At 39.5% G+C, this 19,310-nt stretch overlaps 1 protein-coding gene across 8 annotated transcripts in view; it reads right to left on the bottom strand.

The window, feature by feature from the left end:
• The window catches only part of LOC143208839 (serine/threonine-protein kinase MARK2-like), a 47,996-nt gene that overhangs the window by 18,957 nt on the left and 9,729 nt on the right, over positions 1–19,310 (bottom strand). For 4 of the 8 annotated variants that reach the window (XM_076423678.1, XM_076423681.1, XM_076423685.1 and 1 more), the window contains exons 5-13: positions 18,034–18,254; positions 17,352–17,463; positions 15,652–15,764; positions 14,801–15,008; positions 13,729–13,929; positions 11,650–11,851; positions 7,902–8,069; positions 3,262–3,388; positions 1,161–1,252 (exon numbers count right to left, since the gene is read on the bottom strand). In XM_076423678.1, the coding sequence (XP_076279793.1) occupies positions 1,161–1,252; positions 3,262–3,388; positions 7,902–8,069; positions 11,650–11,851; positions 13,729–13,929; positions 14,801–15,008; positions 15,652–15,764; positions 17,352–17,463; positions 18,034–18,254 (1,444 nt within the window). The remainder of the gene's footprint in view (positions 1–1,160; positions 1,253–3,261; positions 3,389–7,901; positions 8,070–11,649; positions 11,852–13,728; positions 13,930–14,800; positions 15,009–15,651; positions 15,765–17,351; positions 17,464–18,033; positions 18,255–19,310) is intronic. The other 4 variants (XM_076423680.1, XM_076423679.1, XM_076423682.1 and 1 more) reach the window with 4 other exon arrangements.

Here is a 19,310-nt window from a genome sequence, read left to right as displayed (position 1 = left end):
GCGATTTCACACATCTGGATCACGATCGAAATCCGATTTTGCCCGGCTAGAGTGCTAAATTATCACACTATGGAGTGGATCGAAATTGTGGAATATGCGGGACGGTTCTTTATGTATGTCTCTGCTCTTTCGGGATCGGTTTCTCGATGCGAGAACCAAAAGATACAAAATGAAAAATCGCGATCTACTACGGATCGTTGGAAATAAACGTTCGCCGTCGTAACAAACAAGTGAAATCAGGACTGCGAATTGTGGACTAGAGAAACAGGGTATAAAAAGAAAGAAAGAGAGAGAGAGAGAGGAAAAGAGAGAGAGAGATGCTACGTGTATTTCGTGGCTTTCACTGATAATGGTCGCTGCTGGCTCATCGGACTGTCGGCCGATCGTAACGCATAAAAATTTGTTTCATTGCAACGCACACACGCGTGTTCCCAATGTGTATAATACTATTTTAGAAACGTATACCATTACAGAGATAAGGTATACCATAATAGAAATGTACAATACTCTTGTATGAAGTACATAGTCATTGTGCATCCTTAAAAAACAATAGAATCGTCAATGTTGCATGCAAACGACAGGTTCGACCGATTTTTTAAAAAAACGATTCCGACTTCGAATAGCGTAACGCAAACGCAGTCCAACGAGTCGTTCCTCTGGTCGAATCGATCGATACACATGCATCGAGAGAAAGAGAGATAGATATATAGATTTATATATGTACATATACATATATAAAATATAATATATATATATGTATATATATATAGGTCCACTGCAAATAATGCTGTCGTGTTCGCAAAAACCGATTATCTCGCGACCCCGAATTTCTACGCCGAGCTAACAAAAAGAAAACCAGTCGAACGTCGCGATTTTCGATCTTTCCCCGATTTTTTTGGGCAAACGAATTCGAAAAGAAAGAACGCCGGACCCGAGATCCGCGGAGGAATCGCTCGATCAAAAAAAAAATAAAAAATAATCATCCGAGAAGAATGCAAACTTACTCGCGGTAGAAGCGATTTCCTTCGATCGCTACGGACACGTGTGTTTGCGGACGAACAGTGGTACTTTACAGTGGTACGTGTACTAGCATGCTGTCGAACGTCGATAATCGACTATTCGATGGAACATACGTGTACTGTGGAAACATGGCAACTTACCGTTTGGTGAACCTCGACGACAGTTTCGAGAAAAAGGACGGCGGTCTCGCTAGCGGGCTGATTGCGGTCGTGTCCTGCGTGCGAGTGTGACCCTGAAATTTCAATCAGATCAGTGATCGCTATCGTTTATTCTTAGCATTAAGGTTTGTTAAATCATGCTTTCTTTTCTTAGAGGAACGATCCAAGAAAATACGCATGAAAATCTGCGGTTCGATCATCGTTCTTATTAGATAAATTCGACGAAGTACCTCGAAGAGATCCCACGTTATTTCTACATTCGTTCCCTGCAACGTGACTTTTGCGTGTTTCACACGAAATATGTTATTCGTATAAACGACCGTAGCTGTTAATAAGTATTAGACTGCGAGCTTTATGGATCTATGACGCGAATGGGTAATTAAAAAGAGTAAAAACGTTTGGAGAATTTCAAGAAACTGTTACACTATTCTTCAAGCTAATAGATATGTTAAGAAACTCAATATTTATTTCATCCCCGCTTGTTTCGATTCAGTTAGGAGGCTTTTATTTTGCATAAAAATTCGCAGTTTATAATTATTAATAGTTTGTAATGAATTTTGCACTTCGTATTGTAAACTAGTAGTCCATTTCAGAACGAATAAATTGACTGCAAGCTTTAAGCATCTGTGACACGAACGAGTAATTAAAAACAGTAAAAACGTTTGCAGAATTTCAAGAAACTGTTACACTATTCTTCAAGCTATTAGACATGTGAAGAAATTCAATATTTATTTCATCCCAGATAGTTTCGATTCAGTTAGGAGGCTTTTATTTTGCATAAAAATCCGCAGTTAATAATTATTAATAGTTTGTAATGAATTTTGCACTTCGTACTGTAAACTAGTTCATTTCAGAACGAATAAATTGATAGTGCAATTAGCTTCATGACGATCGTCGACGAAGAACACGCGGCAGAGAACGTGTTATACGACATATCCACAGTAACCGGGTGGTACAACCGAGAAAGGGTGATTCTACATAAAAAAAAACAAGTCTGAAATGTAGAATAAAATTTGTTCGTATCAAGCTTTGTCTTCGAGGAAATCGAGTTTAACCCTTTGCACTCCTTTGTCGAATGTGACTCGACATCAGAGAAAGACAAATGAAAATAAAACGGGTTCTTATATGAGTTTGGCTCTTCTTTTAATTATTTAATCGTCTCATTTGTTAGTTAAAACGAATTAGTCAGTTCCACGAATATAAATTACAACGAAGTTCGAGAAAAATTGTTTAAAATAAGTAGCAGTCGAGGAACTGTCCTTTGAAGTAAATTTCAAAGAAAATTGAAAAATAATTCGTAGTGCAAAGATCCATTAAAGATCCATTGGGAATAGTGAACACACAAGTAGAATTGGTCGGTCACGATCAGACACGAATTCGCTGGAACTGGATTTTTTCGGAAACGTCCAGCGAAAAAATGTTATTCTTTTCATTCGACTTATTTTTCTATATACAGGGTGCTGAAGGAGGCCACCTAAATATCTCCTTTATTTTTAATGGCACAAAAAGAATATTTATGGCCTAATTTAAATGGTATCGAACGAGGAATATCATAGAAGAACAATTCCTTTTTGTCCGGTTATTTTTCCATAGTTTCAAGGTCATCGTTATTTTTTATCAGAGCAAACTTATTTTTTCATTCCATCTTATTAATGACTTAAGCATATTCAAATGTATTTTTTCAGCCGCCATAAGATACCATTTAAATCATTCGATACCATTTAAATTATACAAGATATATTAATGCTCTCGGCGCACTGATTCGATCAATTTCTACTTCAAAGCAATTTTGCAATTTATCAGATTCAAATTTCGACGTTTCGATCTATGTTTAGATCATTTCCAAGAAAATTAATAATTGCGTCTGCGAATTATTAAACAAAATCATATTATATCGACTATTACCATCAGTAAATTTGAATTATGACATCAATATTTTTTGTGCCATTAAAAATAAAGGAGACATTTAGGTGGCCTGCTTCAGCTGAGACACCCTGTAGAATCGACCTCTGTCGCAGCACCGGCCTGTATGAAAACGAGCAGATAAACGAAGTTTGAATAAGGTATGAAAATTTGTACTCACCCGATCAAAAATTGGCTGATCTCTAGCGGATCTCTGGCCAGAGTGGAACGTACTACGACTTGGAACATTTCGAGGAAATGCTGGTGTTGTAGGTGTTGCCAGTCTATTACTTGGAGATACACCCAGGCTAATTAGAAATAGTATTTCATCGATTATATCAAATTTGTCCATTGCAGTACTTATACAAATAAATAAGTGTATATATTTATAAATAAAATATATATATATATAGGAAGACAAATAGAGAAAGAGAGAGAGAGAGAGAGAGAGAAAGGAAGAGAGAGCAAGATTAACTACGCGTAATTGCTTTGTCCGTGTAGACTCTCCGATAAGAGAGCGTTTGTGCGTTAAATGCGTGAGATCGTTTGTTTCCTTATCTTACGAGTTCCGTTGAGAAAGAAGCAAGAAAGACAGAGAGGAAGAGAGGGAGCGAGACAAGATGCAAAAATAAAGAAACGATTAGAGGGGGAGAAAAATAAAACCATTATTATTATCCCGCGCGGATTCTACAAGAGATAGAACGTTTGTGTAGTGTGCAAGCGATGGTTCTACGTCTTGCAAAGCGAGCTTCGACTGTTTCGGCTAAGAAAGCAGAAAGAACTGCGGACTAATTAGTTTCGATAACGAACGAATCGCTAGACGATCAACTATAGATACAGTTACACGGTGCCGGGCGGAAGGTTTTCGACCAGTCGGTCATTCTCAACCGTTAGAAAAGCAAATATGTGACAGGAGATTTCTGTGTTCTTTTCATAATCGTGATTTTATATATTATACCGACGTTACTAAAACTTTTGATAAATTTACGAAACTGTATATTCTATTACTCTGTATAGCAATTTTTAGTTGTTTGTCATTTTTGCGCGAGCAATTTATATTACATTATACGAAACAGATTTCTTTTTTTTCTCTCTGACAATGAGTAATATTATTTGGTCTGTTCAATTTATTCTACACTCTTATTATAAGCTATTTAACCCTTCGTGGACGAGGATGTTAGAAATCGAGAATATTTCTGTAAAATTTTTTCGGGACTAAGACCAAACTGAATTTCTGTCGTTAGTTTATGTACTGTGGATTTTATGCGTTTGCAGCAAAAGTGAGTAGGTGTATGAGGTTGTAAAGAAAGAAATGCAGGATTTGTGTTCCTTTGGTTTAATTACAATTTTATACCAATAAATATTTGCCTTGATTTAATGAGTTATATGTAATTTTAAAGCTTGTTTTACGCTCTATTTAATCATGCTTTTAATATTTAATTTTATCAAAATTTTTATTAAATTATTTGGCTTTTACTTCAGGATGTCAAAACGTGATTTTCGCATTATTTTTTTCTATGAGTTCAGGCCGAAGTGCCGCTCAAGCGGCTCGGAATATCAACGAAGTATGTCAATACTTGTTCAAGTGTGTGAACGAATGCACAGTGCTCATAGAAAAAAAATAATGCGAAAATCGCGTTTTGACATCCTGAAATAAAAGCCAAATAATTTAATAAAAATTTGAAAAAATTAAATATCGAAAGAATAATTAAATACAGCGTAAAACAAGCTTTAAAATTACATATAACTCATTAAATTAAGGTAAATATTTATTGGTATAAAATGCAATTAAAACAAAGGAATAAAAATTCTACATTTCTTTCTTTACAACCTAATATTTCAAAACGGCAGAGATATTAAAACGATTCCAGAAATCCAATCTATTATTTTTAACTCGTATGAATTATTAAGGTGAGAATTACATATCTGGCTACTATCTCTAGCAATAGAAGCAGACAATGTTTATTTTCCATAAAAATCCGCAGTCTTCTTGTAGAAAACGAACGCTCGTAGCGAACATATCGAATAATTTAAAAAACTGTAATAAACTGAAAGTTAAAAGTCCTTCCGACCTAAAAGGGTTAAAGAAAGGTTGTCGTAAACGAGAGACGGGAAAAGTGGTCGGAAACCATCAGCCCTAAGTGTGCACCGATGCAATTCATTTGTTTGCACATGCTCCGCCGAAGATGAACGATGGAGTAAAATTAGAACCTCATTTTCAGTGACGCTCGCTGAAACGCTACTCGTTTATACTCTTGATCGATTCGACGATAAAACGCATCGATGTGCGATCAATTAATTTTTATTACAAAGAAGAGAAGAACAAACGATCAATTTAAAAAAAGAAAAAGAAAAGAAGAAAAGGATTCGTGTAATTTCGTACAGAAAATTACACGCAAACAGAGTCCTCTTAGACCTCCTCCGTGCACGAACGTGTTCGTGTATATTATCTCGGTTAGTATACAGAACAAAAATATGATGGTTAATGTATTATCATAAGTTCAAGCGTTATGGTTACACGGATCGTTCTAAACCTCCAAATATCCTCGGAGGTGTGCGCTACTTTTGTAATACATGCGATTACTAAATCAATGCAACGCGATTACACGCTGTGCTGCGTTCAATGTTCTGTAGTCTGAATGGCTGATCCTCTGAACCGGATCTAGACGGTTCAGTATGTCGAGATTCTTCTGTTCGAGAACGATGTACGAAAAAAGAAAAAACAGAACGAACAAACCGGAAAATAATCGGGAGAACCCAAGCCGATGCGCTGACACTTCAGCAACCCAGCGGGACAAAATTGCATTTCGATAGAGACGCATAAAATTGCAAATTAACTGAGTTTATTTTCACCGGGAGCATCCAAATTGTCATTTAAGTACTTAATTTGTGGCAGTTAAACTAACTGAATTAGCTGTTTCATTGAGGATTTCGGAAAGATTAATATGTCTACACGAGATATCATCAAAAATAAATTTTTAAAAATCATTAATTAGAGCTGTGAACGATCCTGAGCAATTAAGCAATTAAGAAAATCTAAATAAATTGAATCTTGTTATTTTATGGGGCAGCACGAAGCAGTCGCTTCTAATTTTTCGGTAGGTTCATGCATCGCGTTATGCATTACGATATGCAAAGACGAAATTTCTGAAATTGCTTAACACGTTCAATGCGAGTCAGTTCTGGAACTGACTTAACCTTTCAATGCGTTTGTGACGATCTAAAACTCGCCCCAACGCGAAATTTAATTTTTATTTTTTTTTTGTGAAATCCTGTGGAAATCACTTTTATGAAATAAATACATTTTTTTCTTAAAAATTTTCAGCGCAAATCGCTAGGTCCGTTTGTCAGTTCCAGAACTGACCCGCATTGAACGTGTTAAGCAATTTCAGAAATTTCGTCTTTGCATATCGTTGTTGATGTTAAATCGGAGATTGTTCGATTGTCTCGCTGGGTTGTTGAAACTACGCGTTGTGACAGGGACAGAAAGTAATCAACGATAGGCGGTGTCATGCAAGTTAGAGGCGAAACTTAAGGCGGATGGAATGTCTCGAATAAATGACCAGAAACTGTCCTAGAGGAACCTACGAGGTCGATTCGAAGATGATGCAACGAGCCGCGCATACAAGAAGCAAACGATTCCAGTTACCCTAAGAGAGTTAGTGGCCCAGGAATAAAGTGGATAAACGAATTAACCAATGAACGAACGAATGAAGGAACGAAAAGAAATGCTTTTCCGATAAGTCTCGGCTGCGCCGAGGGTCTAACGCGCAGTGTATTTCTGTATTCTAATGTATTTACTTAGAAGGAAGTGGTCCAATCATTTTTGACAATTGAACATATCGATTGACAATAACTGACAATTGAATTGATAAAATAAATTTGATTTTATGCATTTTTGAAAATAGAAGAAACAGGTTGGTACATTATGTACAGCTTGGTAAAATGATTAAGAGAAGGCATCAACGTTTATATAACTCCCCCTTCTTGTAATCGAATCAGACAATTTTTGCATAATGATCCACAGTCTAGCAATGAATGTATTTTGGTTTAACCCTTATGCAGCCAACCACAATACATAGATTATTTGAAACCTTTTGTATTTAACATATTTGCACAAATTTTCATTTAAAGACTATAAATGAATATATAAGCCAGCAAAGAGTGGACCTTCGATGAAATTTTGTCATATTTTTAGAGGAACATTAACAACTTGTTGAAAGACCTGGTTGGCTACGCAAGGGTTGAAATGTTCTAGAATTTTGTCGCAGAATCTCAGCAGTGTAGAGTTAGATATTACCGAAACCGTAAGCGCGGACAGATTATGAACTGAATATTAAGAATAACTGTGGATCTTCGTGTAAAACAATGAAATACAAAATTGAACCGTTTGCGGACGAACGTCGAATCGACGAGAATCGAATTGTTAACCTTCGCAAGGTAACGTAGGGTCTCAGAGACCCCAGCTTCAGATTTGTGAAAAGAATTTATATATTGAATTAAAATTAAAATTAAATCTGTTTGTTTACTTTTTATCCTGTGTTATTCTTTATCCCAAATTTATTAAAAACGAGGCCTAAGAGGTCTAAGAGACTCCACCTTACCATTTATGTATGCGAGGGTTAACATTGCCAACTAAGAATTGTCCGAGCACAGTAAATAACCGAAGACTGTAGGATTAAGCTTGCTAGGACTGCTTTCGAAGGATGATCGTCCGCAAAGGGTATCGATTGGTAGCACGTTAGACCGTCGGCGTATCCGGCGAGTGGAGGATCGCGTTTGTTCGATAAGGTGTCTGATAAGGCATTGGGGGACCTGTACCTCTGTCTAAGAGGGTCAGCAGTGGCGAGTAAGGAGTTGTGGGCGTTGCGTGGTTGAGGGTCCAGTAGTGAATGGTCGCTGGGGGGTACGCCACTCGAGGATCGGTGACCTGCGCTGATGCTCGCAGACTTGGTGTGACCCCGTGTCGGTCTAGTGCCCTCGCCCATGCTGCGCACAAAACTAGTCAACAAACTGCCATGTTCCGGCCCCATAATCCTTTCTACACGCGAGCCATCGACGGACGCTCCGATCAACGGAGCGCGGCCGACTCTCTCGCGATTCCGAATTCTTTGGAACAACAGTCAGAAGAAGAAGAAGAAGAAGAAGAAGAAAAAAAAGAAACAAAATGATACTTCTTTTTCGCGTGGCGCGACCGAATTCTTGACGAGATTCCCGGGATAGCGGTACCGAACAGCGAAACTTCGTTTTTCACCGAGAATTCTGGGAGCAGGATGGTGGTACGGATTTCTCTCCGTAACGTCGCGCTGCGTCGAGCCGTAATAGCACATCCTTTCTATTCGCGAAGAAAATGTCAGCCTACATTCTTGGAGGAAATTCAATTTTGCAAAGAAATGTAACCACCGTGGTTGGTCTTCTGTATGTTATTAATAGACTGCGGATTTTATGCATTCGTGACAAAAACGGGCACGTACAAACATATTTATGGGCAGCAATGTAGCAGTTTCGGCTTAATAGGATAATTAAAAGAAGAATACAGTTTTTATTTGGCTCCTGTGTCCTGCGATCAATCCTAACATCTTTTATTTTGCATAAAGATTCGCAGTCTAGTTATCAGTTGACAGCAGATCTTTATGTAAAGTAAAAATTTTCTTTCTTAGTACGTTTAATAAAAATTAGTAGGACCTCGATTTACCGGCTTGATCGGGAGGCAAACAGCCCAGATAAATCAACACTAAACCTACCGAGCACTAAAAGCGATTAATATGTTTTAGCTCATGAAAATGTTTATTTAGATTTCGTGAAATTTTTATCACAATGTGTGCTTGGATAAAGAAATTTATCGAGTCAATTTCCATGTAAGCAACTTCATAATTTCAATAATAGTAATATGAAAAATATAAAACCGGTCATTTGCCCGGCAGTGGTAGGTTTAGCGTTAAAACCCGATGGAGATAGTCGAGACCCGAAGCAAAGAGGGTCCGCTCTAGGGGCGGACAAATGTCCGGGTTGCCAAAATTTGGGGGCGCCATTTTGGCTGTAAGTGTTTCAAAAATATTGATGTGTTAAATACCCAATTAATAGAAAATTTGCTTTTATTAAAATTTAAATAAAATGGTTAGATTTTTATTGAAAATAAAAAATATATACCTTTATTTTAAAAATATATATATTCTTAAGGGGCGGCAATTTGTCTGTTTGTCCGGAGCGACGTAACCGCTAGAGCGGGCGCTGCCCAAGAAAATAATTAAAACGTATTCCAAAATATTCCAAAATAAATTTCTTAATTTTGAAAATTGATGTCCCTTTATAATATAATCATATTTAAACGTATATTTGTATGTAATCGGGATCCCGTTAATCGAGGTCCTACTATATTTTGAAACTCTTCTAATGTTTTCACTGTTTCGAATCACACCTACTCATTCTCGTCATAAATGCATAAAATCCGTTCTCTAGTTATCAGCGACGCTACGGAGGGAACGGCGTGCCGTGGGACATCGGAGAGGACGTAAACGTGACCACGGGTCCTGCCGGGAGGAGTCTCAGCAGTCAGGATTGTGCACCGTGTCGATGTCGAGAGGAACAGAAACACGACGCTAAAATATTATAAGAATGAGACACATGTATGATGAATGATGTTAATGGTTGTTTCTATGCGCATACGCTCTGCAAATCTAGTATGTATTTACGTATGTAAACAAAAGACAAAGAACGACAAGTCATGTGTGTGAGAGAGAAAGAGAGATAGAGAGATATGTGACACTGTGAGACAGAGACTCGGTATGAATATCGACGGTTATTAGCAAGCGAGAAACTGTATTTGTGTGTACAGTAAATTGTATACACTTTGTCTGGATTAGATCTATTCTTGTATCGGTTAAAAAACATCTGTCAAGCCAATAAAGAAAGTGGTCTGAAAAAACGAACGACTGGCAGGCAGCAGCCAAACATGCTAGAGCAACAAACAACAAACAAATCAACTGCCTGAAGAGGGGGGCTTAACGACAGATTCTTGTTGTTATACATGTATAGGTATATATATATATGTATGTATAATATGTCTAAAGACCGGATCGTGGTGTGAGAGAAAACGTTCGTTTACATTGGTTTAGTATTGTTTGCCGTACGAGCAATCGATCGCCTACGGTTAGTCGGTGACAATTGAACAACAGTTTAGTCAAACAAGAAACTTCGGGGGAAGAACAACCAATTACGGACCGAACTTTTCTTTTTTCTTTTTATTCATACTTTGTGCGCATCGAGACGAGGAAACGAGTAAATATCGGCTCGACGGCGCGGACACTGGATCGCTCTATTCATCTTACTATTATTGTCGACGCTGATGCGAGAAATGGCACACTGTTCGACAATAACCGAGACACATTTGAAATTATTATAAACGACAGGTGAAAATACAAACTGTCTACATTAATCTCAACAAATGCACTTATTTCTTGTTCGTATTTAATCTACTGATTGTGTGCATTGATTAGCATGACTTCAAGGAAACTAAGAAATCATGATAATCTTCCTGATAGACCTTCTAGCATCTGCAAAAGTAACGAATCGTCTCTCAGTGTCCCGCAATTTTGCCGATCAATATTTCTAATTGTATTTTCCACCGGTCGACGTTCGAGAATCTGCAAAATTCAGTGTCCACGCATCGCCGAGATAGAACAGAGAGCACCGGGTCGGTGTTCGTGCGATTTTCTCAGCCGTGTCGAGCGGAATGTAATAATCGACGCTCTGTTCAATATATAAACGAAAACTACAGTAGTGCACGGTTAAATTTACATCACTTCAGGCGGCAGCAGTTAGGGAACGTCGAGATTCGGTATTTCAAGGGGAGCAGAATGAACACACGACAAAGGGAATTTCATTTTCGGTTATTGTCGTCTTACGTTTATAATTGTAGTATCAATGGATAGCCGAGATTATTAACGAGCTGCTCGATCTACCCCCACTACGGCACTCGTACAAGTCGAACCGCGGTAGATCGGTAAAATTAGTCCGATTCGTTTCGCGTTTGGACTCGTTTTAATCGGAAAAAATCTCAGCCATTCGTCGGTGCTACGATCGTAAAAGTAGAGCGACAAATCTGTGGTTGTCAGGAAGAACGCCGCATGTCACATACTTTCACTTTCGATATATTGCCGTTTAAAGTTCCGCTCACTAATGGTTGACATAGGACGTCGGTTAAATCGCATTATTTTGTTGAGCCTTTCGAATTTATTTTCATAGCTTTTTTCTGGTAAATACGTAAATCCTATACTATAAAGCTTAATTAATGCACAAACTCAAATTTTTTGAAATTGTGACATGCAGCGTTTTTCCTGACAACCACAGAAATACTTGGAAATGAAATTTTCTTTGTTCCATGTTCATTGTCTCCATCCTTGCCACGTAACTTCGCCGAGCTCGGGACACTAAACATTCGAAGAAGAGTGGAGTGTAAATTTAACCGTGCAGATTCCTATGTAAATTGAACCGTGCACTACTGTATAATGTATAGAGAGACAGATAGAACGAGAGATACGTATAGAAGTGATTAGTTGAGTCACTGTACCTGGGTGCATCGTTGGTTCGTTCGGTGGACGAGGAGGACGTTTTCGCTTGATCATAGGAGATGGTGCTACGTCGACCAACAGAACCAGGGGCAGGTGAGGTGAGAGGCCGACCAGCACCTGCCCCTGCATTCATCGTGTTGCTCTTGCCTGCCCATCCCCTACCACCGGGACTTGTACCCACGCCTAGAATGAACATTGTCACTGCAAGCCTCATTAGATATAGTTCAACACAAAACAAAGCAGCGTACTTGTTTGATATGATTGTTTGTTTGGTCTGATCGTTATTTTTTTTTTTTTTTTAAATGATAACGCAGGCGGTTTTTGCAACGATTATGCTGTCGGGTAAAGGAGGGACTACGGTTGAAGGACACCTGAGGGGAACGTCTGATCCGCTTCTTTCTACGAGGCCAAGAGGACTCGAGTTCTCTCGTTCCAAGTTAGAACCATGCCACGGAGAAAGAGCGAGCAGACCCGACGCTGAAACTGCACCGTGATTTTGTTATTTCGATGGCTTATAACTAGACTGCTGCGTCTTACGCGTTTTTTTTTTTAGAAGCGATACTGTAACGTGTGCTCCAAGGGGCCTCCTTAAACTGATACACGGTAAATACTGTCTTGGACGTAATAGTCTGATAACGTTAAACTAGGATCACCTGTCGAGTGGACAGTTAAGCTGCACGATTGTTAATTTATTTTCCTGAGTGCTACTTCTATTAGAAGCCTGTGTCATTGTTGACATCTTACAGTTCAGATCTCATATTAAAAATTCGATGTAGAATTTAACAAGAAACGGAACAAATGGCCAATGTACGAACATGAATTTCTATTGAATGAATAAAGATACTCCAGCATCGTGCAGATCAAGGAACGTTTCTGAATAAACTGAATAAACAAGTTTGAATTCCCAAAAATTGCCTTGCAATCGGAGCGATAAGGAGACCCATGGAAGTTTCACTTTTTTGTCCAATGATTAAAAATGATCCATATCGATGATAAAAGAATTTCTATCATCGGGAGTTAACGCAATCTTTCTCTATTTTCATGTTAGTGACTTTTCGAATTTTTTGAAAGAAGAAATTGTTCGAATGAAATTGAAAATTTGCAAATCCAAAATACATATTCGTATAAAGATACGCAGACTACTTATAACTTTGGATTACCCTTTGGACGAGATGATTTGGAACGAATGCAGACGCGTGCAAAGTCATTTCGATGTACAATGAAGTGTTCTATTGTGCGAGTGTATTGCAAAACAGAACTGTGCTTAAAATTTGATGCTAGCATACGTTCTACATATATCGCATAAATAAATAAAGTATGGTAACATCTAGGGCTACGGGTGGGTCAAAATGACCCTGCATTCGCTACACAAGGGGTGAGGGGTGCGTGAGCGCGGTACGTCATCGCAAAACTGGCAACCGAATTGCTTAATTATCAAATAATTATGAAAAAAGAAAATGTGTAATAGAACAATGAAGGAATAATAGAACAATCCTTTTAGATTATTCCAATGTCCCTACAGTGTTCTATTTCACCCAAACGTTCAAACAATTCCACTAATTAAAAAACGAAAGACCAGTCGTCCAACTATGGTTCAGCGGGAAATAACAATGTTCTCGGTTCAACCCATATTGCGATGAGCACACGGGATCATGATTGGACTGCGGACTTTATACATTTATTATAAAAATATGTCAAATTGAAAACAGTAGAAGCATTTCAACACAATTTAAATATACTGACTTCAACTGACCGAAATTATTAAGAAAAGAGTATAAAAGTCTGCAGTCTAGTCACGATGGACAGACCGTGGTCGGATGAAAATGAGCCGCGTACACCGCGAGATACAAAGAAGACGTGTAAACATAATGTAATCACGAGTCGATCGAAACGTGGACAAGATTTAAGACACAGCAACCCAAATTCCAAAAGCGCACGTAAAGAACTTTGCTAAGCCTTAAACTTATATTCTAGAAGCGAACGACGGCAACGGTAACGGAAATGGACGGGGATCGTGATTCCGGGGTTCGTGACAGAGGATCGAACTAGGATCAACGAAAAATCTAGGATCAACTCACTGGTGTCTAATTGGCCTGGACTGTTTTTGGGTGCCGAGGGTCGGCTCGCTGACACTCGAGCGCTGTTCTCCTTCATGGTGGCCGCGTCCACGGTGTTCTGTCTCTTGAAATTGCTACCGCCTGTTCCTCCTGTCACCGTTCCCCCGGTGGTCGCTGTCGCGTGATTATGGTTCGTCGCGTTCCCTGGGCTCGACGTTCCACCTGACGAGGTAAACTCGAATGCGATCAACCGAACAACACCAGCTTACCAACGTTCTCGCTCTCCTAACTACGCGAAGCGTCGTTGCTCCGGAGACGGTGCGTCGACCACCTAGAATCTAGGTCCTAGATATACCAATCATGGGGAACGAGCACTGCCCTGGGCTATGTCTACGGGAACCAACACAGTGCATTCAAACAAACTCACGGACTGAATTCATTTCAGACGTACCCAGTAGCATAATCCTCGTGCTGGTCTTGCTAGCCTGAACCTTTTGCTAACCCCTACGTTAATTACATTGATCTTTACCGTGCTCTTCGTGTTTTAATGCGCTGGGAGGGTTTTCCTTGAATTTTATCAGGTGAACCAGTAGCGTAATCTTTACTTTACCGGTTGGAGGAGTTAATGCGAATCTTCTGCTACCCCCCGAATGTTAATCACATTGATTTCATCGGTGCAGTTTGTTTGTGTTGTATTTGCGAAGTTAGTGGGTTTGTTATATGGTTGTCACGATTTTTTTAAACGAAAGGGAGAGAACCGCAATTGGTTCTTGTTTCTCAATTGTTTTCTAGCTGTACCAGTGACATAACCTTTACTTTACCGGTTGGTATAGTTGCTATGTACCTTTTGCTACCCCCTGCATTAATTATATTGATTTCATTACAGACGTTTGTGCATGTCAAATTGTTTTAGAAACACCTTTCATAGTTCTCGAGATTTTTGTCAGCTGTACTAACGGCATAATCTTCGCTTTATCGGGGTTGATCTTGTTAGTGGGAACATAATTGCGTTGATTTTGATGCTGGCGTTTGATCACGAGGCATTCTATGCTCGGTAAGATTTTAGTTGTAGGATATAGGACGATCCACTTACGAAGTGTTTCAAGACCGGTCGAAACCCGTCTACTGGGTTTTGGATTGCTAGCGGAAATACTTCTGTGAACACCTCTGTGCGATGGGCTTTGTACGGCGCCGCCCGTTCCTCCTCCGCTTCCTCCGCCCCCGCCTCCACCTGAGCCCGCCTGCGGCGGAATGTTGCGCAGCGACAACGAGCTGCCTGACCGCGAACCGTCCGATTCCGGCTGTGAACCCAGACGATTCAATTAGTATTAATTGGCTTCGCCGTTCCTTTACCTTCGCTCGATCATCCCCCTTGCCGACATCCCCCATAGCTTCGCTCTAGAGCTCCCACTCGCTGCGACTCGACATTCCCTTCAAAAACTGCATGCAGCTACCAGTGCTCTTCGTCGTCCGAACTTGCACTCGAGAAATCTATTCAGTCGTTTCCAACAGAAGCATGTTTATCATTTCAAGAATTGTAAAACACAAAATTTTCAGACGTTCTAAATTATCGGATGTGTTAATACAATTTTTAGACGTTCAGCAACTTATGATCTGAGCACTGTACTCGTCGAAATCTGCAGTGTCTCGCCACTCTAATGCAATTGTAGGGTATCCGAGTTCAGTTACAGGAGAGAAGGGTGAAGAATTATCGAGCAACAGCGAGAGCCCTAATTCGCTCGGATCAGAGACGTTGAACCCGTGGCCCCAGTTGGCCCCGAGTCGGAGCCAAAGCGGAAGAATCGCAAAGATGTAGCTTCTTCGTCGATGCGGTTCTCGTTTCCTCGGATGACGTCGACTCGGGGCCATATTTTTTCTCGAAGCCTTCTAGCCCCCAGGGGCCAGCAACTGGATATAGATGCTACTGGCTCGGATTCTACTCACATCGGTGGTCTTTCTTCCTAAGAGTAAGTACGTGGCGAACGCGTCATCGTACTTGGCCTGTTCCAGTGAGTCCTCTATCTGGTTTCTCGTATACCCCATGCTAGCCAGGGCCTCTAAAACAAACAGGCGTAGCGGCATAGTCACAACCACTAAGAATGTCGGCGTGACGCGTCATGCGACTACGTCAACACGAACTCATGCGCTCCGCTATCTCATCTACGATGGACAGAACCGTGCCGAACAAACATGTAGAAACCTTCGTTTTAAAGAACTCCTCGACTTTCTACTTCTATTCTACTTTTTTCTGCCGATCGAACGTTTTCAAACAGCCCGCTACAGGCTTTACACTTTATGTTAATCGTTTTGTGCAATTATATTCACCATTTTGAACTTCGAAGTAACTCTTTTGAAAGTCTTATTCGCCTTCGTGCAAATTAAATTCGCCGTTTCTCAAAGTCAGCCATTATAGACGAATCTACGTATACGTCAAATCAATATTTTATGTTTATTTGATAAAACTTGATCTGTGCTAAATGGGAGAACTTTTAATTTGTGACACGGCGAGTTTGGTCTGCGAGAGGGCGAAATCGCAATGCAGAACCTGTATCGAGCAGTCATCCTCGGGCTCAAAAATGTTCCATATTCTTTCTTGAATTTTTGCGATATTCCAAATAATCGAAAGACTGCGGATATTTGTGGGAAATAAAAATCAATCGCAATTCCAAGAATCCGAATCGATTGTAAGAAACAGAAGTTAGGGTGCACTATCCCGGCAGTCAGCCGTCCAAAAGATAAATTACTTAAAAATAAGGGATATCTACTAACAATTATATCTAGCACAATGGTCAGCCTATTTCTCACTTTGAATTTACAGCTGCATGTGTTCTCGCGTGAAAAATTGAGAAAGTAGTGTATTAACAATAACAACGATTAAGATAGCTGACTACTGAGCTTTGAATGGCTGACTACTGGAACAATCACTCCACATGAAAGTGCATTCCAAATAATTTGAATAATCCATTTTCGTGATAAGTTCAGAGAATCCGCAGCCTATTTGTTCCAGTGAAACGTGTGAAACAGAGGAGAGGAGGATCGATAAGAATAATAGAACACAGTTGAAAATATTGGAGAGTTCGAACGGCAACTTCGGAACAATAAGATCGTGCTCGAACTGGTTCAAACTTGGAGGAGTTCGAAGTTTAGTGGCAGCCTAAGGGCGCAAGCATAATGGCAGTCCATTAGCGTTGTGCCCCCGGCCCGGAGGCGTGAAAATAGTTCGCCACGGCCCTGAAGACAAGAGGGATGTACGGTAAACAAGGGTACATAGTAAACTAAAGGGTTATTCAGAATAAGCCTTGGGTGGGTATTGCCGTGCAGTAAAAAAGGAGGAACACCTACTCGGAGACACCTTTTGGTTAAATTACGATTTACCGTATCGGTTAGGGTTAATCCCGCCACAGTTAGGGCGACAGGTGTCACCGAAGCTACCCGACTAAACAGGAGGACACCTCCGCTTATTGTTGCACCAACGACTTATATCTCTCGAGGTGTATCGAGAATCGTTCGATTTACGACCACCACCCTCGGACGATTCGATGGCACTACCAGCGAATGGCGATGCGGCGCGTTGGTGGTCGCAAACGATGCAACGGTACATTTACATATGTAAAAACAATAAGTAGTAAGTGTTATGTACATACTGGCAGACTCACCTATCCTCTTGTGGTCTTTATAATCGGGTTCGGGTTCTAAGTACGGTTTCAACTCGTCGTCGTCGTACCCCATGTTCATCCATTTGTCTTTCATTATAGTCTACACAGGCAGCGCGAGAAACAAAAGAAGAGAAAGACGCCGATTAAATGCATCGCCCGTGAATCATGACGATGGAACGCGTTCCACAGCCCGTGACAAACCAGACAACAGTTGCTGCATTTTCGTCTCTGATTTTCCACGCAAAAATCTATCTCTCCCTAGCCAATCGAAGTAAACCGACATTTCTACCCAATGACCGCGGATTTTTATGCAAAATCAAAATTATCCATGTAAACGCCCAGAATATTTCCATTCTACTTGTACGATTTCTATCGTTTCAATTAAACTGATCCAGTCCGAGTCATACAATAATTAAACATTTAGTAATTTATTCAATTATACAACCAAATTTAATGTAGAAAATATCCTGAATAATAATATAGCAATTTTTAGTGTGGCGTCTCAAATTCTTTACATGTTCTTATAAATTTTTATGAATGCATAAAATCCGCAGTCTAGCTGTGTCTTTTTTATATGTCTTGTCCACTATTCGTCCATCGATTCAAGGTTAAATCGTCGAAAACAGAGACTGTCGCGTTGCCTGTATCCGAGAGCCAAGCTTGTGTTTACCTCTAAAGAGGCCCGTTTCGTCGGGTTGAGCACCAGAAACTTCTTCAGCAGATTCTCGCAGTCGGTCGACATGTAGAACGGGATTCTATATTTCCCTCTGAGCACTCTTTCCCTCAATTCCCTTAATGTCGAGCCGTCAAAAGGTAACGAGCCCGACACTAGAGTGTACAATATCACGCCCAACGACCATACGTCCACCTCTGGTCCGTCGTATTTTCTACCTGTTGACACACATGCAAACAAACAATTAAAATACGGTAAATCCCAGCGTTCATCACTTTGTTTTACTAAATTGTTTTCACGTTTCACGAAGGTAGTACTTTGCACTTTACGCTTTGCATTCGACTATCTCCTGTGAGGTACCATTCAAAATGACTATTACTGTAAGTGAAAACGATTTCTACATTGCGTCTTTATATTTAATAAATTACTAAACATATGGACAAAATGAATGAACGAAATGTTTCACATGGACAAAATGAAAATTCTGCGAGCGCAAGCGGTTGATAAAACATTTACACTACCGTCCATAAATACTTGATCACCCTCAGTTTATCGAAAATATGCAAAATATATTTAAAATAAAGCATCCCAATGTAACTTTTGCCACAGTATTTCCTTTATGCACTCGTATAAAAGTAATAATTAATAATACAGATAATATTCAACAGCAATTACTATGGATAAAAAGATAATAAGAAAAGTTGAACGAAAGCTGGTAGAGCGAACACACTACAGTATGGTGGTGTCAAGTGTCTCTCCGCTCTATCTGGTTACTATTTCCAGGAAGAAACATTAAAAAAGCTTGTTGCTAGATTGCCTCGAATTGTAAACGCCGTCATTGCCCAGCGAGGTTGATATATTAATGAATGAAGCGTTTAATAACTAGACTGCGGATGTTTATGCAATTTTCAAGTTTTACAGACAAGCTTTAAGAAAGTGTTGCAAAATAAAATTCTATTTTCATTGGTAATAGCATTTGTAGATCCAAAATAAATAAACATCTTACTGAATTCCGTTGAATGTAATACCCAGCATTTTTTGAAAATTTTTATAAGCCATAAATGCATAAAGATCCGCAGTCTATTAATAACTTTCATCTATTTACTGGTAAATTCCTTAACAGGTAATGCTTTATAATGATTCTACGTCAATCATATACATTTATATTCATTCTACATTCAAAATAACTCAAGTTATAACGTAGATATAAACTTTTAGATTCGATTCCGCCAAGTGGCCAAATACTTATGGACGGTGGTGTAATTCGCGTGAAA

This window comes from Lasioglossum baleicum, chromosome 5, assembly GCF_051020765.1.
Source record: "Lasioglossum baleicum chromosome 5, iyLasBale1, whole genome shotgun sequence".
NCBI lineage: Eukaryota > Metazoa > Arthropoda > Insecta > Hymenoptera > Halictidae > Lasioglossum > Lasioglossum baleicum.
The sequence above is the reverse complement of the archived record's forward strand: the minus strand, read 5'-3'. Positions and strand labels throughout refer to the sequence as shown.